This window comes from Lissotriton helveticus, chromosome 1_1 (genome assembly GCF_964261635.1).
Source record: "Lissotriton helveticus chromosome 1_1, aLisHel1.1, whole genome shotgun sequence".
Lineage (NCBI taxonomy): Eukaryota > Metazoa > Chordata > Amphibia > Caudata > Salamandridae > Lissotriton > Lissotriton helveticus.
Window position 1 is genome coordinate 1943190995 of NC_136057.1, and position 26997 is coordinate 1943217991.

The 26997-nt window shown below is 47.0% G+C and overlaps 1 protein-coding gene across 3 annotated transcripts in view; it reads right to left on the reverse strand.

Annotated features, from left to right (window-relative positions):
- The window catches only part of TDRD5 (tudor domain containing 5), a 1858625-nt gene that overhangs the window by 1774420 nt on the left and 57208 nt on the right, over positions 1-26997 (reverse strand). For all 3 annotated transcript variants that reach the window (XM_078643707.1, XM_078643699.1, XM_078643690.1), the window contains exon 2: positions 21234-21504. In XM_078643707.1, coding sequence (XP_078499833.1) covers positions 21234-21465 — 232 coding nt within the window. In that variant the 5' untranslated portion in view covers positions 21466-21504. The remainder of the gene's footprint in view (positions 1-21233; positions 21505-26997) is intronic.

The following is a 26997-nucleotide window of genomic DNA, read 5'->3' on the forward strand; positions in this document are numbered from 1 at the left end:
CCTAAACGCCTTAACGTACCCCCCTGGCATCATGCCAGGGAAGAGCTACAACATTGGCTTTGGGGGCAGCCAAACACTTGATACTTGCTAGGTGGGGGACAGAGGGCGTTCCGGCCAGGGTGGATTGGTTGCATAAGCTGTGGGAGGTAATAGGCATGGAAAAGATAACAGCTAGCCTAACGCACAGACTCCCTCGCTTTGATAAAACCTGGGGATCCACACTGGAATTCTTGTCAACAGAATTTATTGAACATACCTGTCCTAAATACCTACGGGTGCTCGGACTCACCAGGCGTCTCTCTCAGGACCCAAAGACAAGCCTCTGATTGGTAACTTACGATATAAGAAGATGTACGCTAGCCAAACACGATAAAAGCCAGCAATAGGTTCCTAATTTTCCCCCTCTCTTTCTTCCTTCTTTCTTTATAGTCTTAAAAAACTTTCTTCCACTCATCTATCTTATGATGCTTCCCCACCGGCTAGTTGGATGTAGGTGGTGGTTATTGTTTTGAAAACCCCATTAAAAAGATTGAAACCATAAACTCTGTGCTTTTACATTTATACTGTGATGCCGCTTTTGTCATGATTCTAGCTTAATATTTGCGCACATTATGATGTTACTGGATTATAGTGTTTATTCATGAGATGCTTGTATAATTCGCTCCCATGATTTCATTGTAACAGGAAGAGGATGGGAGAATTGTTAAATGTTATTTTTTGTTATGCTGTATAAAATAAAAAGATATATATATATATATATATATATATATATATATATATAATATAAAAAGTGCTGTATTTTTCTAACCCGGCTGGGTATTATTTGGGAATTTGGAGTATATATATATATATATATATATATATATATATATATATACATATATACATATATATACATATATACACATATATATACACACACTCCAAATTCCCAAATAATACCCAGCCGGGTTAGAAAAATACAGCAGTTTCGGGGTTCCAATTCTCAGCAAAGGTTTATTGCCCAAACAAACGCATTTCGGGAGAAACTCCCTTCGTCAGTGTTTACACACGAACGCGCTACGCGGCGCCATTATATTTATTCAATGTGGGTGGCGGACACAAACATAGGACTGCTGTAAACATTCATGTTTATGCGCCATCTTGGAGTATGCATTGTGTTTCAAAAGACTGTGTGAATATTATACATTATCCAGTCATATCTCTCCCCCCTCATAATCATGCCGTATATCGGCAAAAGTACAATTTGTAATCAATATTGACACACAGTTTTTCATGTGAACGGGTCGCATGGATATGATTCTCCTGGGACACGAAGTCAGTCAAAGCCTTACGACTTCGCTTTACGCACACAAATCATGCGTGTAAAATAAAACACTATCCATGTTTTAGTTGTTATCTTGCCGTGTATCGGCAATTGCAGCCAGTCAGGCCGCCAACACCCAGGTTAATAGAATATGTCCAAATAGACCCATAGGGCTACATAATCTCAGCAATACAATAAAACTGTAAATATCATTTCTAATGGTACCATTAAAGACAATTTCCAAACACTCCTATCGAATACATCCATCATATGATAATATACAGATTATTCCTTCAACGAATCATTGTTTCAAAACAATCACTATTGCAAAAAGATGATTTGTCACAATTATATCAAACCCAATTGCTGGTAATCAAAGTTAGCCCAAGTGAGATGACATTTCCTCACCCATATTCAGGCCTCCCGGTGCTTTGGTCTCTAGATCAATAATATATCGGGATTCTAATCTCCTGAGTGTCTGTAATTTATTGCCACCTCGTGGGTTTTCAGGGACACAGTCCAAACAGAAAAACCTCAGGAGATCCCTGTTACTATTGTGCTTTATTGCAAAATGTCGAGCGACTGGATAAGAAAAATCTCTATTTGCGATCGCCCGCATGTGTTCTAGCACCCTCAGTTTTACTGGATTGATTGTGCTGCCAATATATTTCAGTTGGCAAGGACACAAACAGTAAACCGCATGTAAATTCATAAACACACCATGTTTAAATAGACTTCCGATTATACAGTGATTAAACAAAGGACTCACCTCCCATGTGTGTAAAGTAAACAACTGTCGCTGCCATGTCTAAATATGCAACATAACACACCAATGTATTTACAAATACTAAGATAGAAATGCATATCAATGATAAAATAGATGGTCTCAATCTACTGACGATATTTGTAAAATACATTTCCATAAAATATATTTTCACACGCAAAATTGTGTCGTTGCAAGTAGATTGCAAAATGGGACTACAAATCCATTAATCATCAGGGAACTGCTCTGCACTTTGTAAAATGCAATACATTACCGAATTACATCGCGACTTAAATTCATCAGCGAGTGAAGCCCAGAAAGGTTATCGCAATATAAACAATAAAACTTTCAATGAAACTTTATTGCGATCAAACATAATTGCGGCAATCTAGCCCCAGTGGGCACAGTGCTAGTATTAGGAGTTATGATTGCAACGGTGCTGCCCAATTGGGCTAATCAGTACACCACTCTAATATTTTAATAACCACAACTCCACTCAGTTTAGGAGAGAATGGGTTTTGAGTTGAGAGAGCAGGAAGTAGTGGCGCTCTGTGCAGTGCGATCTTGTTTCCGAAATGTTTGTGCAGAGGGCACGCGGTGCAGAACAGGATAGGGGAACACAAACCCAAAGGAAAAAACAACCCCTGCGAAGGTGTAGGGAGGCCTAAACCAAAAGTTTGAAGAGCAGATCCTGTGCAAATGCAAGTGTAGTCTGTAGTCCTGGAGTCAGGACCTGCGGATATGCTGAGAGAAATGGTTTTCATAAAAGTTTCAAAGATGCCAAATACAAAGGTTCAGGTGGGTGAAAAATATTTATAAGTCAATTGTTGGTCAGTACAGAAATAGTAGCAAGCCGACACGTGTTTCGTCACACCGTAAAGGAGATGTGACTCATCAGGGCTAGGAAGGACAATAAAGGGGAAGAAAAAAAGGTCAAAATTTAAGAAATAAAATTAAAAATTAAAGATTGGAACCAAAACATCTCAAGGAGAATGTTCTTTCAACAATTGAAAAGTGATTAAATGTGAGAGTAAAAAAACTAGGTGACTGTGGAAACTCTGGTGCGTAAAGTCATGTAGTGATATGACGTCAAGTAACAGAGATCCCCAACATAAGTGAAGTGCACAGTAATGCATTTAAAACCACGGGTAAAATCTGTTAAATGATCCGAGTGAAAAGTGCTCAGATCTGTAAGTGTTTAGCGTCCTGAATGATGTTTCCGGGTGACCTAAAAGAAGACAAAATGGAAAACAAAGACGCAGACCGAACAAGCGCTGAAAGTACAGCACAGAGTTGGCTATTGTGGACAGGTATCAAAAGAAAGACCGAGTATGGGATGCTCAGAAGACGTACTCTCTCCAGCTGTCCTAAAAGAAAAACACAGAAACAGAACACCGGCGTAGGTTGAAAGGCACGTGAAGTGAAAGGTACATGATAAAAATGGGTGTCCAAGTGTATATCATGCTACAGGATAAAGAACGACAAAAACGTTGCTTGAGTTGGTAGCTAGAAATACACACATAAAAATGGCAAATGTTAATCGAAAGTTGGGAGGAAAAGAAACATTATCTCAAAACATGGGTTGACACGATCCAATCTATGCATATGACAGGGAAAAGGAATAGCAAGCTGGTATCCAAAACAAAATATATATCTGGCATTTGGCAAAATATAGTTGAAACGTAACTACACTAGAAGTTACAAGTAAGCATGGTTACACTGGTTTACAACGTATGGTACATGAATGTAAGTATGAAATGCAGACGAAAATTACGTCCTAAAAGAATACACATGAAGGAAATCAAAAATATTAAAAAAATTTAAAAAAAGCGAATGCGAAGAGGTGGTGGCAGACAAGTAAAATTACATAGTTGTAACAAAATGTAGGCGCAAAACAGGAACGGGCTTCCCCTGTGACTCAAAAGGTAGAATGACTAGTCACCGAATTGTGGAAAAGTTCAGAAATGAAGAAATACGAGGGAAAGTGGTTTCGTGAAGAAACACAGAGAAACAAGAGAAAGGCACAGTAGGGCAATGCGTGGATATGAAAATATGCTCGAGGCAAGTATTACCTGATAGGCTACGGTAGTGTCAAGGATCGTGGTGGCAGAACTGATGGAACTTGGGCTTGAATTTACCCCCAGGTCTGTGTTTCTCCCTAACGTACAGTGTGAAGCCATTGATATTTTCGAGAAGGGAGTTTTAAGAGATCCACGTAAAATTAGATACACTAAAACTCCCTGCAACAAGAAAAATTTAACAGCAGATCAGATTGCCTCTTTAGACAACTTAAAAGCAGATCAGAACATTGTCATCCGACAATCTGATAAGGGTGGTAATGTAGTTGTACTTGACAAACAGAAATATTTAGCAGAGGGGCTAAAACAACCAAGTGATACTAAATGCTATGGCAAATCGAATATGTCCGAAGTTTTAAGATCTAACACAGAGTACAGAGAGTTACTAACAGACTGGCGAGATAAAGGATTGATAGAATGGGAGGAATATAATTATTTGCACTGTGCCCATCAGAGAATTCCCATTCTTTATTTGCTCCCTAAATGACACAAAAACATGCATGACCCACCTGGACGACCCATAGTTTCTTCAATTGGATCGTTGTTGGAGAACACCTCTCGATTCATCGACTACTATTTGGAGGCCATATGTAGTGGCTTTAGCTTCATACCTTAGAGATACAACACACTTTTTAACAGCTATTGACGGGATACATTGGGAAAAGGATTTTATCCTGGTTTCCCTAGACGTCAGTAGCTTGTATACATGTATTCGGCATTATCTAGGGTTACAGGCAATTCAACATTTTTTCAAGACCAGATCCATCTCACTATTGCATCACTCACAAATGGTCATGAGGATGATTCAAATTTGTCTCACCAATAACTTTTTTTTCTTTGACAACACCATCTATAGGCAGTCACAGGGCACGGCCATGGGAACCTGCTTCGTCCCCAGCTACGTAAATTTATTCATGGGCTGGTGGTAGGAGCAGGTTGTCGCTGACATGGCGGAGTTTGCCAATGTTGCCCTGTGGCTGCACTATATTGATGATATTTTTTTTGTTTGGTGTGGGAACGAGAAGTCTGCTGAAGCCTTTGTTGACAAATTGAATGTAAAGGATTTAAATCTACAGTTTACTGGCTATATCAGCAGTCAGACTATGGAATTTCTAGACGTCCTTCTTGAAGTCAAAGATGACAAGTTAGCAACAAAACTGTTCCGCAAGAATACTGCGGGAAACAGTATTTTAAATACTAACAGCAGCCATCCAGCAAACTTAGTGCACAGCATCCCGTACGGGGAGCTGTTGCGCGCTAAAAGAAATGAAGCAGTGAGACATCTTATTATCTGGAAAAAAACATCATGTGTCAAAGGTTTAAGGAAAGAGGTTATAACAAAAAGACCATTAAGGAAGCAGTGTCTAGAGTTGTAACCAAAACAAGAAATGAACTGCTGTACCCCAAGAAGAAAGTGGAGGACAATGGATGTATTCGATTCATAACCACATTCTCGGCTCAGGCTAAGGAAGTGCGGAGTATGTTTAAGAAACATTGGCATGTACTGCTTCAGAAAGGGGAAAATCGCTGAGAGATTAACTCAGCCACAATCATGTTATGGAACACGCTATGACAGATTCCTCCAGGTCACCCGGTTTCAGATGTTGTAAAAAATTCAAAGCATGCAGGGGTAGCAGGGACTGTGATAGGTTGTCAATACCCAATTCCAGCAGGGAGGAGTTCCTGATCAGAAAAACTCTTACATGCAATACAACATACAGCGTGTACGTCTTGATCTGCCCATGTGACAAGTGGTACGTGGGCAGTACCAAACATGAAGCCAAGAAACGGGTGTTAGAAAACCTGCGCGCTATCAAGAATAATAACAAACAGTACCCGATAGCCCGACACTTTGCAGAAAAACACCTCAAAGATGAAACATTGGTACGCATGGTGGTCATGGACACTGTGAATCTTGGCGTGAGAGGTGGAAATCGGGAGTTATCATTGCGTAAATTGGAATCACGTTACATTATCGATATAGAAAGCTTGGCACCTAATGGCTTAAATGTTAGCGAGGAATTGGCTATTCATTTGTATGATTAAATTGTACATTTGTCTGTATTCAGTTAGTTCATTTCATTATGTTAAATCATGTTTTTAAATTTCAGATTTTGAGCACTTCTAACTACAACTGTCGGAAACATTGATCAAAGTATGAAAAAACACTTATTGCAAGGACTACTATCATTATGGACAATATATGGTTTTCAATTTGTTTGAAATATTTATAAGCTGTGGCCTAGGATACTGAGTGGAGTTGTGGTTATTAAAATATTAGAGAGGTGTACTGATTAGCCCACTTGGGCGGCACCGTTGCAATCATGACTCCTAATACTAGCACTGTGCCCACTGGGGCTAGATTGCCGCAATTATGTTCGATCGCAATAAAGTTTAATTGAAAGTTTTATTGTTTATATTGCGAGAACATTTCTGGGCTTCACTCGCTGATGAATTTCAGTCGCGATGTAGTTCGGTAATGTTTTGCATGTTACAAAGTGCAGAGCAGTTCCCTGATGATTAATGGATTTGTAGTCCCTTTTTGCAATCTACTTTCAACAACACAATTTTGCGTGTGAAAATATATTTTATGGAAATGTATTTTACAAATATCATCAGTAGATTGAGACTATCTATTTTATTATTGAAATGCATTTCTATCTTAGTATTTGTAAATACATTGGTGTGTTATGTTGCATATTTAGACATGGCCGCGACAGTTGTTTACTTTGCACACACGGGGGTGAGTCCTTCGTTTAATCACTGTATAATTGGAAGTGTATTAAACATCAATCAATCATTCAGGGGTTTGTTAAAGCGTGACTACTCACCTGTAAGGGTCTCAAGGCGCTAGGGGCGGGGGGGTGCAGGTTCCATTCCATCAAGGAGGGGGTCTGTCGAAGAGCCAGGTTTTGAGGTTTCTTGCGAAGATGGGGAGCGATGTTGTCTGTCTGAGGTGGAGCGGAAGGGGGTTCCATGCTTTGGCAGCGAGGAAGGAGAAGGAGCGGCCTCCCGATCTGGTCTTTCTGGTGCGGGGGACCACGGCGTAGGAGAGCTGGGCTGATCGTAGGGTCCTTTGGGGTGCGTGGAATTTGAGTCGGCTGTTCAGGTATGCTGGTCCGGTGCCGTGGAGGGCCTTGTGTGCGTGGGTGAGCATCTTAAAGGTGATTCTCGCCTCGACGGGGAGCCAGTGGAGTGTGCGCAGGTGCCGGGAGATGTGGCAGTGTTTTGGCAGGTTGAGGACCAGTCTTGCGGCGGCGTTCTGGATGTTCTGTAGCTTGCGGATGAGGTTTTTCTTTATTCCCACGTAGAGTGCGTTGCCGTAGTCGAGTCTGCTGGTGATCAGGGCGTGAGTGACTGTCTTTCGGTGTTCGAGGGGGTTCCATTTGAAGGTCTTACGAAGGAGGCGGAGGGTGTGTAAGCAGGAAGATGAGACAGAGTTGATCTGGCGGTCCATTTTGAGCTCGGAGTCCAGGATGATTCCCAGGTTGCGTGCGTGGTCTGTGGGGGTTGGCGGGTTTCCGAGGGCGGTGGGCCACCAGGTGTCGCTCCAGGCGTCGGGGTTTGGGCCCATGATGAGTACTTCTGTTTTGTTGGCGTTTAGTTGTAGGCAGCTGTTTTTCATCCATTTGGCGACGGCTTCCATGCCTTCTCGAAAGTTGCGTTGGGCTCGTTGGATAGGGAGAGGATGAGCTGGGTGTTGTCTGCGTATGACACTATGTTGAGTCCGTAGGTTCTGACGATGGGGGCAAGTGGAGCCATGTAGACGTTGAAGAGCGTCGGGCTGAGGGAAGAGCCCTGGGGGACTCCGCAGGTGGTAGGTGTGGGGTCCGAGAGGAAAGGGGGGAGTCTGACCCGCTGCGTCCTGCTGGAGAGGAAGGAGCAGATCCAGTCGAGGGCCTTGTCCTGGATTCCTGCGTCATAGAGTCTGCGTATTAGGGTGCGGTGGGAGACTGTGTCAAACGCCGCTGATAGGTCGAGGAGGATGAGGGCTACTGTTTCTCCTTTGTCCAGTAGGGTGAGAATGTCGTCTGTTGCGGCGAGGAGGGCGGTTTCCGTACTGTGGTTTTTTCTGAAGCCGGATTGGGAGGAGTCGAGGATGTTGTGTTCTTCAATGAATGTGGCGAGTTGGCCGTTGATGGCTTTCTCGATGACTTTTGCTGGGAAAGGGAGCAGGGAGATGGGTCTGTAGTTTTTGAGGTCGGTGGGGTCCGCTGAGGGTTTCTTGGGGAGAGGGTTCACCTCGGCGTGTTTCCAGTCGTCGGGGAACGAGGCAGTCGCCAGGGAGCGGTTGATGGTGTGGCGGAGCATGGGTGCGATGGTGTCGGCGGCTCTGTTGAAGATGTGGTGGGGGCAGGGGTCCGTGGGGGCCCCTGAGTGGATTGACTTCATTGTCTTCAGTGTGTCTTCGGTGGTGAGGGCTGTCCAGTGATCAATCGCTGGTTTCCGGGTGTCCGGGGTGGTTGGTGAGGGTTCAGTGTGTTGGTTGTCTTCGTCGAAGTTGTCGTAGATGCTCTTGATTTTGTGGTGGAAAAAGGTGCTGAGTTTGTCGCAGAGGTCTTGTGAGGGAGGGATGTTGGTAGACTCGCTGGTGGGTTGGGCGAACTCCTGGATGATGCTGAAGAGTTCCTTACTGTTGTGTGCGTGGGTGGAGATTCTGTCTTCAATCGCTTTTTTTCCTCGTTTCTCGGATGAGTTGATGGTGGGCGTTGGTGGCGGCTCTGAAGTTTTTGTGGGCTTCTGTGGATTTGGTGTTTCTCCAGGCCTTTTCGAGGCGGCGGCATGTGCGCCTGGATTCTCGAAGTTTGGTGGTAAACCATCTGGCTTTCTTGGCACGGGTATTGTTTTTCTTGAGGGGGCTATGGTGTTGGTGCTGATCCATCTATGCAGGGTTCGGGCTGCGGTGTTGGGGTCATCGTTTTCCGCGATGGTTGGGGTGGAGTTGTTGAGTGAGGAGGTGAGCTCGTCGTCGGTGATTTTGGTCCAGTTTCTTTGTGGAAGCAGGTGCTGGTGTCTGTGGATGGTGGGTGTTCTGAAGGTGAAGTGGACGCAACGATGGTCGGTCCATGGGAGTTCGGTGGTGTGGCTGAAGGTGATGGAGTTTCCTGTAGTGAAGAGGGGGTCGAGGGTGTGTCCTGCTGAGTGCGTGGGCTCGGTCACGATCTGGCGGAGTCCAATGTTGTGGAGGTTGTCCAGGAGTCATGTGGTGTTGGGGTCCAGTTGATTGTCGAGGTGGAAGTTGAGGTCTCCCAGCAGGGTGTAGTTGGTGTATGCGATGGCCTGCGGGGAGATAATGTCCGTGATGGGGTTGGCGAAGGGTCCGCGGGGTCCAGGGGGTCGGTAGATGAGGGTTCCTCGGAGGGCGGCGGTGGGGCTGGCCAGTATCTTGAAGTGAAGGTGTTCCATCAGTTCTGTGGACTCGTCAGGGAGTGTGCTCAGGCGGAGGCTGGATTTGTGGACGATGGCGATTCCTCCTCCTGGGTGGGTGGGGCGGTCCTTCCTGGAGATCTTGTATCCTTGGGGGATGGCGATGTCCGGTCCCGAGGTGGTGTTGGTCCAGGTTTCAGTGAAGAATACTACGTCCGGGGTGGTGCTGTCAAGTAGGTCCCAGATTTCTGTGGCGTGTTTGTGGAGGGATCGGACGTTGAGGAGGATGCATTGCAGGGTCTTCGGTCCGGTTGTGTTCTTGTGGGCGGGTTGTGCTGGATCCGTGTTCTTGGCGGTGCTGCAGGTGTGCCGGCAGCGGTGACAGCTGAAGGGTCCATGGGTGTCGGCTGGTGATGCTAGCTTGCAGTTGTTGTTGTAGCCTGGGTTGAGTGCGTGGAGTGCTGCGGCCAATATCGCTCCTCAATGGCGAAAGCCCTAGCCAATCGTCTCCTCCCATATATTTCTGACTTAGTTCACACAGACCAGGCCGGGTTTATGCCCCACAGGGCGACGAGACACAATATCAGACGTGCGCAGTTGGTGGTGGAGGCGGTGCGGGCTGCCAAGATTCCAGCTGCACTTCTCCTAGCCGATATTGATAGAGCCTTTGATTCGCTGAGCTGGGTCTACCTCCGTGCGCTCCTGTCTCGCCTGAACCTTGGACCCCATACTGACTTGAACTTTCATGAAAGCTTTACCTCTCTCATTGTTGCAGTGGCCTGGGTTATAAGTGCTCCAGTGGACATTCGTACTGGCCAGGGTTAACTTGTGGGACTTTTTAGGATACGGGAAAATAATTTAATTTGCTGCTGGAATTGTGACCTGTGAAATGCGGGAGTCGGGTGGTATGTTTCGTACTTACCCGGACTGATTGTGCATCTCGCTATTTTGCACTTGTTTCCGGGTGGTCGCGTCTGGTGGAGGGTAAGTGAGTCCGGGGGTGTGGTTTTTTTTTGTCTCTCCTCCTCCGCTTCTTTCTCTCTTTTAGGGACGTTTCTGGGCGACAGGCACGCTGCTAGTGGGTTAGGCCGTAGCCATTGCAGGGGTGCAGGGTGGTGGGGGGGTTTGTTATTTTGCCTTTGTTTTGTTCTATGGCCCCTTCTTTCTTCTCTTTCTCTCTCTTTAGGGTATTCCTCTGGGCGACAGGCACGCTGCTAGTGGGGTATGCCGTAGCCATTGCAGGGGTGCAGGGTGGAGGGTGCGGGGGGGGTTTGTTATTTTGCCTTTGTTGTGTTCTATGGCCCCTTTTCTTTTTTCTTGCAGGGTCCGGTAGCGATACTTTCGATCTCATCCTGCAGCATATGAGTGGGCGGAGTTTGGGGTGGGTGGTTATGATGATCGATAGGTAGCTTTGTTCTTCTCCCTTAGTGAACATACTGGCGCTTGCATTTTTACTGTTGGTCTATCTTGATCCATGACTGCCTTTTAACGCCTACCCGCATTTTTATACCTCCAGTGTGTAGCTCCGGATATCCTGTATCTTCTTCTTTATCTTGTTTTGGGGGGGGGGGGGTTAAATATAAAATGAAACCTTAGGCATATCCTTGATCTCGAAATGTTTTGAATACATCGTCTATCCTCTACCGCTGCCGGACCCATGGGTTGTCGGCTGAAGAGCTGTGTTATTGGATTTCCTGATACGTTCTGCATACATGTGGTGACCGGCCCCTGTCGATGCAGGGCTACTTCTGTATTTTGTGTTGAACGATATAATAAAGGTTTTCACAAAAAAAAAAAAAAAGAAAACAGCTTGATAGATTGGGCAGATCATCTGAGTCCAAACAGATACCAAGTGCTGGAGATGGAGGAAGATAACCAAGACGCAGTACGTGTGGTGTTAAGGGAAGGACAGGGAGTGGGCGATGAACTTACAAGTTTAGGAGAAGGTGACTCCCCTTTAACAGGGCCATTAAGTGGCAGAGAGGCATTAGGGGGTGATGGAGGAGGCGGCGAGAGCCTATCGGGGGCGGAGAGCTTGGATAGCACGGCTATTGCCCTATTAAAGAAGTTAGATTTGGATGTACATAAAGGTTTTGAGGAGTCAAAGGCGAATCAGGAGGGGATCAGGGAGGCATGTGGATTGTTGGAAGCAAAGTTGGACGAGTTGAACATGCACACGGAAGCACTTGAGCTAGAGATTAAGGAGATTAGAGGCAAGGTAGAGGAAAACAGCAAAGAACTGGAAGAGGTTAGATTTAGGGAAAGGGCGCATGAGGAACGGTTGGAAAGACTAGAAAACATGCAACGTAGAAATAATTTAAACATTTTGAAATTGCCGGAGGGGAAAGAAGGAGATAATATAAAAGGTTATACTGTTCATCTATTAAAAACAGAACTACAGTTAGAGGAAACCGAGGAGGAGATATCTCTGGACATTCAGAGGATACACCGTGATCCCTTCAGACTGAATCCAAATCGTTCAAAGCCTAGAAGGATTTTGATTAACTTTCTAACATATAGTTTAAAGGTTCTAGCTGCTGCTCTGAAGAAGGGAGTGTTGATGGTGGACGAGGCTAGAGTGGAGGTCAGGTCAGATCTTTCTGTTGTAACGGCAAATAGGCAGTGGGAGCTAGGCAAAAGGATGGAGCCATTAAGGAGTCTGGGAGCCACTGTGCAATTGAAATATTGAAATTCCCGGCTGTAACCTTTTCACTGGCAACAGTGGAGTAAAAAAAATATATATCAGTCAATGGTGGCGTATTTTGAACTGCAATAACCAGAATGCCACTGTGCGCCCATTTAAGGCGGGACTGTTATTTTCAATAAATTTAGTTCTTCTAAATCCGCTTCCTTTCTTCTGCCAGCCAGTGATCAAGAGCGTGAAGCTCGAAACGCGTATGGCGCTTTGAGAGGGCTGCTACCGGCTGTGAGAGCAAGCTGCCTGCTGTGCTGTGAGCGCTGATCCTCCGTGTGTGGCGATCTCTTCAGGGGCGACTCTTTGGTGTTTTACATAATGCGGCTGGTCCGGCCGCGAGAAAGCCCCACCGCTTGCCAGAGCGGGTTTCTGGTGTTCCGAATTTGAGCATCAGAGGACGGAGGTGCCTGCACTACAGGGACGCATTGCTTGCTTCAACTAATAGACTGCAAGCCCCCCCACCTTACAGGGTATGATATTAAAGAACGGAGGCAGCGGAGCCCACTGGGGGAGTGAACTGTGTCAGTCAATGGTGGCGTATTTTGAACTGCAATAACCAGAATGCCACTGTGCGCCCATTTAAGGCGGGACCGTTATTTTCAATAAATTTAGTTCTTCTAAATCCGCTTCCTTTCTTCTGCCAGCCAGTGATCAAGAGCGTGAAGCTCGAAACGCGTATGGCGCTTTGAGAGGGCTGCTACCGGCTGTGAGAGCAAGCTGCCTGCTGTGCTGTGAGCGCTGATCCTCCGTGTGTGGCGATCTCTTCAGGGGCGACTCTTTGGTGTTTTACATAATGCGGCTGGTCCGGCCGCGAGAAAGCCCCACCGCTTGCCAGAGCGGGTTTCTGGTGTTCCGAATTTGAGCATCAGAGAACGGAGGTGCCTGCACTACAGGGACGCATTGCTTGCTTCAACTAATGGACTGCAAGCACCCCCACCTTACAGGGTATGATATTAAAGAACGGAGGCAGCGGAGCCCACTGGGGGAGTGAACTGTGTCAGTCAATGGTGGCGTATTTTGAACTGCAATAACCAGAATGCCATTGTGCGCCCATTTAAGGCGGGACTGTTTTCAATAAATTTAGTTCTTCTAAATCCGCTTCCTTTCTTCTGCCAGCCAGTGATCAAGAGCGTGAAGCTCGAAACGCGTATGGCGCTTTGAGAGGGCTGCTACCGGCTGTAAGAGCAAGCTGCCTGCTGTGCTGTGAGCGCTGATCCTCCGTGTGTGGCGATCTCTTCAGGGGCGACTCTTTGGTGTTATATAATATATATATATATATATATATATATATATATATATATATATATATATATATATTCAAGAAACAAGGGTGTCCCCAAGGAGGCATCGCACGCGAAATGGTTACCGCACACCACCTCCGGAAGCAGCCTTCACAGCAAGCACTCGTGACTTCCAAGTTGCACTATGCCAAACGCGTTTCAAGCGGTAAGCCCTTTCTCAATGGCATGCAAACAGCAAATGAGGCGTTCAAGTAAGTTAAAGAACATTTATTTAATTAGTAAGGTCCCCGCCCATGTGGGCGTACGCAGCATGGCATTATGGTAAATGAAGTCCATCTGCCCAAGGATCCAGTTCATGTATACCCAAGTGGATCAAGCGCCTCAAACTGTGGAAAAATAGTTCACCCGGTTGGGCGGAGGCCAGCGAGTAAGTGCCGTGGTGCTCCCAATGTACTCCGAAAGTCAGGCCCATTCCGCTCCCTTCACGTGCCTGTAATGACAAGCACCAGGACCCGCCGTGTTACAGCGGTGGGACTTCTCCGCGGCCGGACCAGCCGCTATATATTCAAGAAACAAGAGTGTCCCCAAGGAGGCATCGCACGCGAAATGGTTACCGCACACCACCTCCGGCAGCAGCCTTCACAGCAAGCACTCGTGACTTGAGTGCAACTTGGAAGTCACGAGTGCTTGCTGTGAAGGCTGCTGCCGGAGGTGGTGTGCGGTAACCATTTCGCGTGCGATGCCTCCTTGGGGACACCCTTGTTTCTTGAATTGAATATGCTACTTACCAGTATGCATCTGTTCTTGGCATGTAGGGCTGCTAACATTCATATCTTTTGCATTAGATCGCCGCCTAGTGTTGGGTCCGGATGATCGCACATTGTTGTCCTGGAAGAGTCTTCGAAGTATCCTGAGATAGGTGGCTCCTCCCCTGGACTACAGTGCGCATGGGCATCGGCTCCATCCCCAGATTGTTTTTAGCCATTGTGGCAGAGATGGAGTGTAAAGTGTAAAGGATGTCCATGCTAATGATTGAATACAAGAGTATGTCTGCAGCTGCGACAGTCACCGGGGAGGAGGGTGGGCGATATGAATGTTAGCAGCCCTACATGCCAAGAACAGATGCATACTGGTAAGTAGCATATTCAGTTCGAGGCATGTGGGCTGCTAAATTCATATCTTTTGCATAGAATATATAGCAGTCCCTCCATTAGCGGCGGTTGCCTGTGCCAGCTGCAGAAACCTGAAAAAGTGTTTTTAGAACAGCCTGCCCAACAGCTGCCTGCTGTTTGGAATGCACATCAACACAGTAGTGTTTTGTAAAGGTATGTGGAGTAACCCACGTGGCTGCTCTGCAAATGTCTTCTAAAGGAATGTTCCCCAGGAAAGCCATAGATGCCCCCAATTTGCGTGTGGAGTGCGCCCTTGGGGGTATCGTCAAGGTACGTTTTGCCTTTTGATAACATATGTGGATGCATTTAACAATCCACCTGGCTATTCCTGCTTTGGAAATAGGGTTGCCCTTGTGCTGTGGCGAGAAGGCAACAAAAAGCTGTTTTGTTTTCCTAAAGTGTTGTGTCCTGTCAATGTAGTACATCAACGCCCTCCTGACATCTAAAGTATGAAGCATTCTTTCCGCCACCGTTTGCGGGTTTTGGAAGAATGCCGGCAAGTCAATAGTTTGGTTGAGATGAAACTGTGACACCACCTTCGGAAGGAATTTGGGGTTAGTACGTAGTACCACCCTATTTGGATGAATCTGAATGAATGGCTCCTGGATTGTGAGCGCTTGCAGCTCACTAACACGCCTTAGTGACGTAATAGCTATTAGGAAAGCTACTTTCCACGTCAGGAACTGGAGTTCACACGAGTGTAGTGGCTCAAAAGGTGGTCCCATCAGTCTGGTGAGGACCACATTGAGGTTCCACACTGGAGCTGGCGGTGTTCTTGGGGGAACGACTCGTTTCAGGCCTTCAAGAAAAGCTTTAATGGCAGGCAATCTGAAGACAGAGAGATGCTGCCTATTCTGAAGGTAAGCTGCTATGGCGGATAGATGTATCCGAATGGAAGTGTACGCTAGATTGCACTTGTAAAGATGTAACAGATAGCAAATGATGTTAGGGATAGATGCATCTAGCGGGTTGATGTCATTGGCTGTACAGTAAATGACAAAACGCTTCCATTTTGCAGCATAGCATGCTCTGGTAGTGGGCTTTCTTGCCTCCTTGATGATGTCCATGCATTCTGGAGGTAGGTGAAGGTATCCAAACTCTAGGACTTCAGGAGCCAGATCGCCAGGTTGAGCTGTTGCGGATCTGGATGCTGAATGTCTCCATGGTTCTGCGTCAAAAGTCTGGGCGTGAGGCGCAGCCTTTGATGCGGCACCACCGAGAGTTCAAGGAACGTGGTGTACCATGCTTGGCGCGCCCACCTTAGAGCAACGAGGATGAGAGTCATCGAGTGCTGCCTTAGCTTTCTTGCCACCAGCGGTATCAGAGGGGCTGGCGGAAAAGCGTACGCAAATCTGCCTGACCAGTTCATCCATATCGCATTCCCTTGCGATCGTGGGTGAGGGAACCTGGCGGCAAAGTGTTGGCATTTTGCGTTTTCGTTTGTGGCAAACAGGTCTATCTCCGGATGACCCCACTGCTGGAAGTACGGGTGGAGTACAGATGGGTGTAACTCCCACTCGTGCATTTGATGGCTGTATCTGCTGAGCAGATCCGCCATCTGATTGTCCTTGCCCGGGAGGTGTTCTGCCATGAGGAAAATGTTCCTCTGAATGGCCCACTTCCACATGCCCTGAGCCAGATGAGACAGCTGTGGCGAGTGGGTGCCCCCCTGCTTTTGAATGTAGTACATCGCGGTCATGTTGTCCGTCCGGACTAACACTACCTTGTTGCACAGATGTACAATGAAGGACTTGAGCGCCATGAAGATTGCCATCAGTTCCAGATAGTTGATGTGCATCTTCTGTTGCTGCGTCGTCCATAGTCCCTGCACCGTGTAAGTGAGCAGATGAGCTCCCCATCCCTGGAGAGATGCGTCCGTTGTCAGGATAATCTGTGGCACTGGCTCCTGGAACAGTCGGCCCTTGCAAAGGTTGTGTGGAGTCCACCAATGCAGAGAGTCGTATGCCCGACTGGTAACCAACACTAGGTCTGTCAATTGTCCCTGAGCCTGTGTCCACTGATTTGCTAAGCACTCCTGGAGCGGACGCATATGTAGACGTGCGTGAGGGACTATGAAGATGCAGGAGGCCATCATACCAATCAACTGCATGAACACTCTTGCTGGAAGCGAGTGTTGTGGTCTGAACTTTTGGATTAGCGACGGCATGCTGTCTATCCTGACCTGGTTTGGCTGAGCCATGGCCGTCAGGGTATTGATTGTCGCACCTAGAAACTGCCGGACATGCGCCGGCTGAAGATGCGACTTTGGGTAGTTCAACGAGAAGCCCAGATCGTGGAGGAGGTGAATGGTAGTCGACATGTCCGCGGCGCACTGTTGTTCCGACTTGGCTTGAACGAGCCAGTCGTCTAGGTAGGGGTAGACATGGATGTTCTGCCTCCTGAGGTGCGCCGCTACTGTCGCCAGACACTTGGTAAACACTCTTGGGGCTGTGGTCACTCCGAAGGGTAGGACCTTGAACTGATAATGTTTGCCTTGGATAGTGAATCTGAGGTATTTTCTGTGGGACGGGTGTAGTGGAATGTGGAAATAAGCATCCTTGAGGTCTAAGGTTGCTAAGAAGTCCCCATTGTTTAACAAGGGAAGAATCTGTTGCAGTGTAAGCATATGGAAATGTTCCGATAGTATATACAGGTTGAGGGGACGCAGATCCAGAATGGGTCTGAGAGATCCGTCCTTCTTTGGAATAAGGAAGTACAGGGAATATACCCCTGTGCCCTCCTCCTCCACCGGCACGAGCTCGATTGCGCCTTTTTGCAGCATCACCACTACTTCCTGCTGCAATAAGTGCAAATGCTCTGCGGACATAGGCCGTTGCCTTGGTGGAATGTTGGGTGGAGTGGATTTTAACTCTAGACAATAACCGTACTGGACAAGTTGTCGCACCCACCTGTCTGTGGTGATGTTTCTCCAGACGGGCAGGAACTGCTGTAGTCTCCCCCCGACAGGTGTTAAGTGGTCGGGGGGCAGTGACAGAGAGTCACTGTTTGTTTGGGGCAGAGGAGCGGGAGTTGTTGTTTCTCCTGCCACGTCCTCTGGTACTGTTTGCTCGGTAACCCCCTTTGTTCTGCTTGGGGTACGAGGATTGTGCTCCACCTCTGGAGAATTGTGATTGTTGACCCATCTGTCCTCTGGTGACTCCACGTGCACCTGAGCGACGAAAATTGTTGCCACGGAACTGTTGTGATTGTAGGGCCCCCATAGACTTAGCAGTTTCGTTGTCTTTCTTAATCTTTTCGAGGGTGGTGTCAACATCAGGACCAAACAGTCTATCAGGATTGACGGGCTGATTGAGTATGGTTGTTTGAATGTCCGGTTTAAACCCCGATATGCGGAGCCACGCCTGGCGTCTGAGCATGACGCTAGTGTTAATAGCCCTAGCTGCTGTGTCTGCTGCATCAAGTGCACACTTTATGGCCGCGTTGGAGATTAGTTTTCCCTCCTCTATAAGCAGTTTGGTACCCTCTTGAAACTGCGGAGGCAGGTGTTGTAAAACTTGCTCTAGGGTGTCGTAATGCGCCCTATCATAACGTGCCAATAGTGCCTGTGTATTCGCAATACGCCAGAAATTGGCAGCCTGCGCAGCTACCCTTTTGCCCCCTGCCTCTAGCACTTTTGACTCCTTATCCGGGGGAGGAGCTTCGCCCGTTGTTTGGGAGTTCGCCCTCTTGCGGGCATTAGCGACCACAAGGGAGTCAAGCGGCAACTGTCCCCGAATGTATGTCCCCGAATGTATGCAGGGTCTGCAGGTGCTGGTCTGTACTTCTTTTCGATACGTGGATTGACCACCCTCGCCCTGGTAGGTTCTTTAAAGATGTCCGCAGCATGCTTAAGGACCCCTTTGAGCATAGGCAGTGTTTTGACTGTCCTTTCAGAGACTGAGAAAGTGTCAAATAGAAAGTCTTCTTCGACTGGGTCAGATCATGATTAGCAGCTGCCCTTTCAATGAGTGCATGAAAACCTGCAGAATCTTCTGTTGGGGATGCACGTGCACTGAAAGGCTGTGGGTCCAGCCCCACATTTTGGGTGCCTTGGTCACCTATGTCATCATAGGAATCTTGCTGTGCATCGGGTTCATTGATGGGGAAAGTGTATTGGTCATTTTCTCCATATCCCTCACCCTCAGAGTGTTCAGGTGTTGGGCTCCTTCTAGGAGGAGGCTGGATAGGTTCCATCAAGGCTGAGGCTTCTTCAGCAAGCCTTTTCTTCTTCAGGGGGATAACATAGGAATCCACTGGTTGTGAAGTGATTTTCCTCTTGTAAAGGGTCAATTTGCCCGTGTCTGCGTCGATAAAACGCTCAGAATCCTCTTCTGAGTCGAGTAGTCGACCTGAAACCGCTCCAGACGTAGAAGAATCCGATGTCTTTGGCGTCGATCTTGGAGTAAAGGCCTTCGGTGCCTCCTTCGGCGGCAGAAGGAACAGAAGTTTACCAGCAGGCTTTGCCGGGATGTCCATCGGCTTCTAGGGCGACGGCGTCGGAGCCGACGTAGCAGAGGCCTTCTCCCTGATTCTCTGTAATGAAGAGGCGATGGGGGACGCGTCAGTTACAGCGGCACTTGGCGCCGACGAGGAGGTCTTGACCTTGCCCTCGGATCCGACGTCTTGTTGGCTCTTCGGAGTCTTAGACGTTGATGCTGCAGCCGCAGACACAGAGTCCTTGGACCGATGTGTTGACCCTCCAGCTTTCGAGCCGTGTGATTTTGCCGGCTCCGTCTCCACCACGCGTCCGACTAACGACGTCCCAGTCGGAACCGGAGTTTTGTCGCTGGCTTTGGCGGACTTTGACGGCGTCGCACTTGTCGACCCGTGCCGAACTCCCTTCTTAGAGGAAACCTCCTCCGCCGACGATTTCGATACTGTCGAATCGACAGTTTTCTTCGACTTCTGTGGACCGGAGGCCGACGGAGTCGATGAGGCAGGAGGTTTTTGCGTTTTCAGTGGGACGGCCGCCATTTTAAGAACGCTCGAATCCGTAGGTTTCGGTTTCGTTTTCGGGTCGGCCATTTTAGGTGCAGTCGACACCGTTGGTTTCAGTTTCGGTTTCGATACGGGCTGCGCAGCAAGTATGTCCGTGGCCGGGCCTGAAGGCAGGGCCGTGGCTTGCGGTACGGGGTCTTGGGTAAGGCCGATTGGCGATCCCGTGACCCGAGCCTGGTCCATGTAACCTTCGGGGCATAGCTCATCCCCTGAGCTATCTTCCGCGGCCCCATAAACTTCTTCGACGTCCCCTACCTCGTCGACGTATTCAAGGCCTTGACCCACGACTCAGTCGTCGTCTTCCGGATCCGCCTCGATGTCCGTCGCGGGCGGTGAAATTTGAAGATGATGGCTCTGGCCCTCCTCTTCTTGGTCGCCGAAGATGTTTTCTGGATCTGGGGCCGCTTGTCTGGCCTCAAGGCGCACCGCGCGCCGAAGCTCGAGCGTCTTTTTTGACCTGAATTTGGAGCAGGCCATGCAGTTGTCCTCGTTGTGGTCCGGCGAGAGGCACTTGTTACAGACCGGGTGCACATCGATATGTGGGTATTTCGACCCACAGACGGGACAGTATTTAAACGGGCTCCGCTCCATGCTGAAAAGTTGCGGTCGTGTTGCGATGAGAAGGCCTCGATGTCCGAAGAGTGATACGACTCCGCAGATTCCGACTCAAAGAGACGGAAGAACTCGAGACCGTGCGCAAACAATACCGACGCAAAGAATATAAGGCCTTTTGGCCGTAAAAAGCTAGTTTTCTCGGTTCCGACAGAGAGACGTCGAGACCGCATCCGAACCCAATGGCGGAAAAAAACAATCTGGGGATGGAGCCGATGCCCATGCGCACTGAAGTCCAGGGGAGGAGCCACCTATCTCAGGATACTTCGAAGACTCTTCCAGGACAACAATGTGCGATCATCCGGACCCAACACTAGGCGGCGATCTAATGCAAAAGATATGAATTTAGCAGCCCACATGCCTCGAACATATATATATATATATATATATATGTTTCGACCACAGAACAAAAACCTCTTTACTATACACAGAATTTCTTTTTGTGGCAAATGAAATAAATAGAGACCGAGAGTTTGGCCTCTCCATTCCACAGAGCAGAAAAATGAACCAAGATGTATTTCGTAAATATATCATTTTTAAAAAAGGCGTGTCTAGGCTTCTTAAACACATATGATGAATCAATTTTCTATTTTGTTTTTAAATCTATTTTGAGTTAAAAAAAGAGAAAACATTTATTTGGATAAGCAACATTAAAGTATTTTTAAATTGTTTTAAGGTTTCTTTGAAAATACACATTTTCAGGGTGTTGACGCTAATAACTATTCACAAATGTAATCAAGGTCCCATATGGTGGAACCTCCTTTTAAGTCTACCTGTGTGCTGGTCAGTTAGAAACAATAAAATAAGTTTACAAATGAATACAAGATCAACAGCACAACCAGTTCATAAATACTTTTGTACTTCATGTGAATGTATTCTAGTAGAAGCAGCTTGAACTGTTATCAATTTTTACTAGCTCCTCTTCAGTACACTTCAACTGCATAGGTCATCTTTCACAAAGCAATTCTAGTGCCACCAGAAAACATAGCATTATTACATACCTTTTAGAATAACACTTCCACCACCAGTAGGACATATTTTGACCACGTCAGGCATATCTAGCACCATGTCCATGATGGAGCGGTAACCAAGTCCACGTGGTGGTAGGCAGCTCCCTACTATCTCCTTATAATCCCGCTCCAATTGCTGCGGAGTCAGGCCATCTTTGGCAGGAATAAGCAGTGACCGCACCTGCTTTTTAAGGTCTGCAATGATGTGCTCCTGATTCGACATGGCGGCAACTCAAGAACAAGCCTTAGAGCAAAAATAAACCTGTTGAGGAGGAGAGAAGATACAAAGTGGGAGAAAGTTACAAAAAGAGTGGGATAAAATGATACATTAAAAGAATAGTAAAAGAGACTGCTTTACAAAATGCGGCTCCTTAAATCACCTCGGGTCAAAGTGGGCTGAAAGGCACTTTGTGTCTGAGAATAAAACATTAGGAGCTGGAACACATTTTATTTAACAGAGTTATAAAGCTTCTTACTTAGATCTCTATACAGAATCAGAGTTCTCTCTATTCAGCTTTGAACAACCATAAAAGAATGTAAGACATGCAAAAATAGCAAATAGAATACAAACATATTATGAAAACACGCAAGCAAATTATGCAAAATCATCAGGTTTGGGACATTAATGCCGAACCATTTGGATAAAAACTGCCTGGGATAAAAAACAGATTACAACAGAGTTGAATGCTAATTCATCAACATACTAAAATTAATCTAAAATCATTGATCTCCTAGAGCGGACTGCAGCTTTAAGAAACAGTCACGTGACCACACGTTTCGTCATCTGGTAATACCAAAAAAAAATAATATGCTTGTATACAAAGCTGTAGATTCCTAATCTTCAAAAATGGTATGAGGAATTTTTTAGTGCACATTTTCTAATAGAAAAGGAAATGTACCATAGTTTGTTTGTTAAATTGAGTACATATGCATTCTCTAGAGTCAAGCTGGGGCTGATGTCCAGCCGAAAAACAAAGTAAATATTACACAATACCAACCCAGAAACTGAACAATAAAATCCTTTCCCTGCTCCAATTAATGGTCTGGAGGTCGTTGATAGAAATAGCCCCAGGATTAAGATATAATAAAGGCTTAACACTTGATTTTTGTCTTTGAGCCATCATCCTCTCTTTGGCTCGCTCTAGCAGCAAGACTTGCACTTGATTTCTAACTGGGGCTGGCCGGGGTATTCTAGCTAAAAACATATCAGCCAATCCAATACAGAGATGTTTTTGACGTACGCTATCCAGGGGATCGAAAGACCCTTATCACAGGCCAAACAGTCTAAAACTATCTCTCTAGTTAAATTTGCTTTGTCTGAGCTCCAGATACAATGTCACAAGAGATTTGGCTGGCAGCAAATAAAATCACTCAGATTGTCTAAACCTAGTTCATTGTGGCAAATAAAGCTGGAGGTTGACACAGAGGCTGACTATTACTCTCCGACAGAATCGATTTTTCTCCCTTTAGAGGGTAGCCGAGTCACCCAGGCCTCATATGCCTGCCTCAAAAGTTACTATAGCAACACATTGTGCCGAATATATTTTCAAGAGGGGTCTGAGAACCCTCTCTCCCTTGTGTGATGGGAGACTTAGCAGAGAGCCAACAGCCCTGGAGAACTTGGTCCTACTTTGTGCAATATGCGCAGACAATGTTCCAGAAGAGCTGAAAGTCATCCCCAGGTAAGAGAAGGAGCTGGTGCTTGATAACACTTCCTTATCCACCAGAATAGTTAAGGGTTTCATATGCTTTGGGCCACAAGTCATTATAAAAGCCGTAGTAAAATTAGTTAAAAAATCCAGCTTGGCCATAAAATTGACAAAGGAGTGCACTAGATAATGCAAGGCTTTGGGGGTACGTGCAATTAACACAGCGTCATCCGCATACAATCATGCTTGTAGGGGGTACTGATCACCATAGGCACATCTGGTGCGCACTTACTAAGCTCCCTACTAAGATTGTTTATGTACAAAATAAAAAGAGGTGGGGCTAAAATGCACCCTGGCAAATCCTCCGACCAATACTAAATTCATTAGTGACTTCTCCTTTGTTCCCAAACCTGACTCGAGCCTTAGTGTCCGTATGCAAGGAGACCAACAAGTGGACTAGGGATGGATCCATTTGCAGATTAATAAGGGATTACCACAATTTAGCCCGATTAACACAGTGAAAGGCCATTGTCAACACCATAAAGGTTAGATATAGCACAGACTGCTTGGCCACTGTGTATTTCCCAATGATCATGTTTAAGTTGAGGCATTGATTGATAGTCCCCATGACATTTTCGGAATGCATATTGACATTTATTTAACACGTTATTTTCAGTGACCCAATCTACTGCTCTATTATACAGGACTCTGCCTAAGATTTTGGCCAATATAGCTAAAAGGGAAATCCGGCAATAACATTTAGGCTCCGCCCTATTGCCCTTTTCAAAGATCGGGACAATGACTGAGGAAGCAGAGGAGGGGGGGGGGGGATCAATGACCTGTTCAGGCGGTTATAAACATTTCTCAAGAATGGGGATCCATGTTACACTTAATAATGTCAATTGGGACACCACCTGGTCCGAGTTCTTTCCTTCTCGCGCTCTCCTGGATGGAGGCCTTCACTTCCTGTAAAGAAATGGATGGGAATGATGGAGCGCCCCCGAGCCATAGCTACAAATCGACGGAACTGGTGTCAGAATACATTTTTCCAAAGTTTACCACCCAATCCTCCCCATTTACATGACAAAAAACACTGATCCACCTTGATTTAGGGAGCGCATACATGAGACAGCCTTCCAGAATGACTTGCGATCATTTTACTTCTAATAGTGGAAACATGGATATAACAAATTACATTTCAGAACTTACAACAGTAAACATGAGAACACTGGACAATATTTGATAAAACTGACAGGGTGAAAGTAGAAAAAGTAGTTCTAAAATAGGCAGAAGAGGTAGGTGGGTCTGAAAGGTAGGAGGGTGGATTTTGATCTTATATCGATTCCTTCGGTCAGACATGTTTTTTATACGAGCACCTGTGAAAGAATGTTTTAGAGCCAATTAGGTTTTTAATCTCAGGACATCAGGGTATGCCTTCTGTGAACTTTTGTCCTTCAGAGATGGTGATGGATTCGGATAGGTAAGAGATTAGTTCAGATGGATGGTGCTATAACGTTTTGAAATAGGTTCTTGCAGAAAGTGGCGGCCAATGAAGGTCATGGAGGAGCAGAGCAAGAAGAGTTTTTTGTTATGGTGACAGGTCAGACAATGGAATATAGAACTGCACTGACTAGAATAAATGCGGACTGTGGGGCACCAGCTAGGATAGCAGTTCCAAAATCAACCCCAAGAATTACATGACAAACAGTTCTGTCTCTTAATCCATTTTTATGTCGAGCATTGTAATTTACCTCCACGTTCTTAGCATGTCCTTTAGGCAAAAATACAACAGTTTTTAACCTCATAGTCGTGTAATCTTGTGCTAGTGAGCATGATAGCAGTGTGTACCCCATTACTCAACTAAATGAAAAAGACAAATAATCACCTATTTAGACCAACTCTCACACCAATGAAATGCTCTGGGGTATGTCTACCTCCCAGCATCCCACTTGGGGAAGATTCTACAAAGTTGAGGGGGTGTGGCCCACACCCAACCAAGATGGCTGCGGATTAACTGCGCTCCGACCGGCCGCTGCGCAAAAACAGCAAAAAATCAACACTATCCTGACGAGGGTCGATCTCTCTGGTGGGAAATCTCTGTTTGATTCCCCTGCGAGTGTGTGAGACTTCGCAAATCCCACCGTCGAGTTACGGCTTCTGCCAACTGATGCACCACCTCCGCAGCTACGCATACCATGATAGACGGAACCCGGCCACGGTTCCCGGCGCTCCTATGAGGTATGGCGTGGGGTTCTGGAGCGCCTAAGACAGCAGAGCCCAACTTAGATCTGGGGGGCAGAAGGAGCAAAGGAAAAACAGCTGTGGGCCTCGTCGGACATTGCGACCCCACCCAAAGATGTAGAGCCCTCGGATGGAGCCCGAATCGAAAGCAACGTTGAGGAACTGAACGGCTCGCATCCGCGTAATGCTCAGCCGAACCAGCTCATGAAGATCAGCAGCAGTCCGCAGAGCATAACCGCCCCCACCTGAGTGCTGGCAGCAGTGAGAAGAATCCAGTGATAGTCGGAGGTGAGGTGCCGTTCGAGTGCAGTGGGCATCTCCGCACTGCAACTGAGTGAGCGTGAGCTGGAGGGTCCTTACATCTGACACGACAGGCTGACTCCGGCCTTGAGTAATAACGGACTCAACCCACCTTGTATACAGACTCCGACATCGCTGGATCTACGTCTATGCGGAGAGGTGAGACAGCGCTCAAGGGCTGGAAATAATCCCCACTTTACAGTCTAGACAGCAGAGGTCTTGGCGATCGGCATGGACCCGCCCAGAGGCCTGAATCCCCCGGCAAGGCTCAGAATGGACTCAGTGGCAGAGGTGGCAGAGGTGGCAAAGACCTGCGAATATTAAAACGGGACTTCAGTGACCCTAAGGACTTTGAAACCCATCTGAGCTTGGTCCACAATCAGGGTGGGAAAATTGGCACGGTGAAGGTGGCTTTCCGACAAGGGGGAAACACTGACCAACCCCCCCCGTTTCCCCCCATTAAAAAGAGAAGGAGGAAAGGCAAAAACGGTGAGCGAACTAGCACTGGGGTGGAGAGGGTGAAGACATTGGGGCTAGCCTCCCTCCACCCCCTCCCATTCGGATAAGATCCCGCCAGCCACAGCACGCCCTACCTACCCCAATTGAGTCCTGCCCTGTGGGCCCCTAAACCTTGTGTAAGCAACAGAGCTGACAAGCCGGGAATCGTGCCCCAGAATTGACTGGACCATTAACAGCTTACAGCTCTGGATCAAGAGCCAGGAGCACAGTTCAGATAGGAGAAAGGAATTAAAGCAGCCGTGGCTGTTTCCCCCTCCCCGGATCCTCCCCAGCCTGCGTAGATTGTGGTAAAGACCGTAAAGACTACCTGAGTCACTAGAAAGCACCTATTCAGACCCGGTTTGGACCTGAATCCAGTAGGAGTGGTGCGACTGCTGGGTCAACATAGTTGGTGAGGAGTGCGCAGATTGGCCCATGCTAGACACCTGAAAGGGTGATGATCAAGTTGGGCGCGTTGAGACGAGGGAGGCATGACCCGACAGGCCACTGAGGGAGCCGTTGGCCCCACGGGTAGGCGGCGGAGACGGCCCCCCTCTCCTCTCCCTTCTGATACTTTACACTCCCCTCAATAACGTTGGACTTCGCATAATGTCTGGGTTTAAGGGCAACGTCGCAAACCAAGAAGGAAAAATACGTCTACCCCAGGACGGAATCACCGGCCCCTCAGACATCACATCACACCTGCAATCCCAGGACGACGCCCAGGACTCGGCGAATCAGTTACCACCGACCCTGCAGGATGTTATGGCAGCGATTAAGGATATCAAAACCTCGTTGGAGGTTAAAATCGATACAGTCACCACAGAAATAACACTAATGCTGGAAGATATCCTTAACATAGGTACCCGAGTCAAAGAGGCAGAAGAAACCATCACCTCTCTCAAGACCGATACCAAAACATTAGGGACTCAAGTAGGTGAACTGCAATTCAGTTAAAGTGCTAGAGGTTAGAATGGAGGATGCCGAAGGCCGGTCGCTCCAAAACAATGTAAGAATAATTAGATTGCCGGAGGGGGCCGAAGGCCTGGTAGTAGACTTGTTTGTGG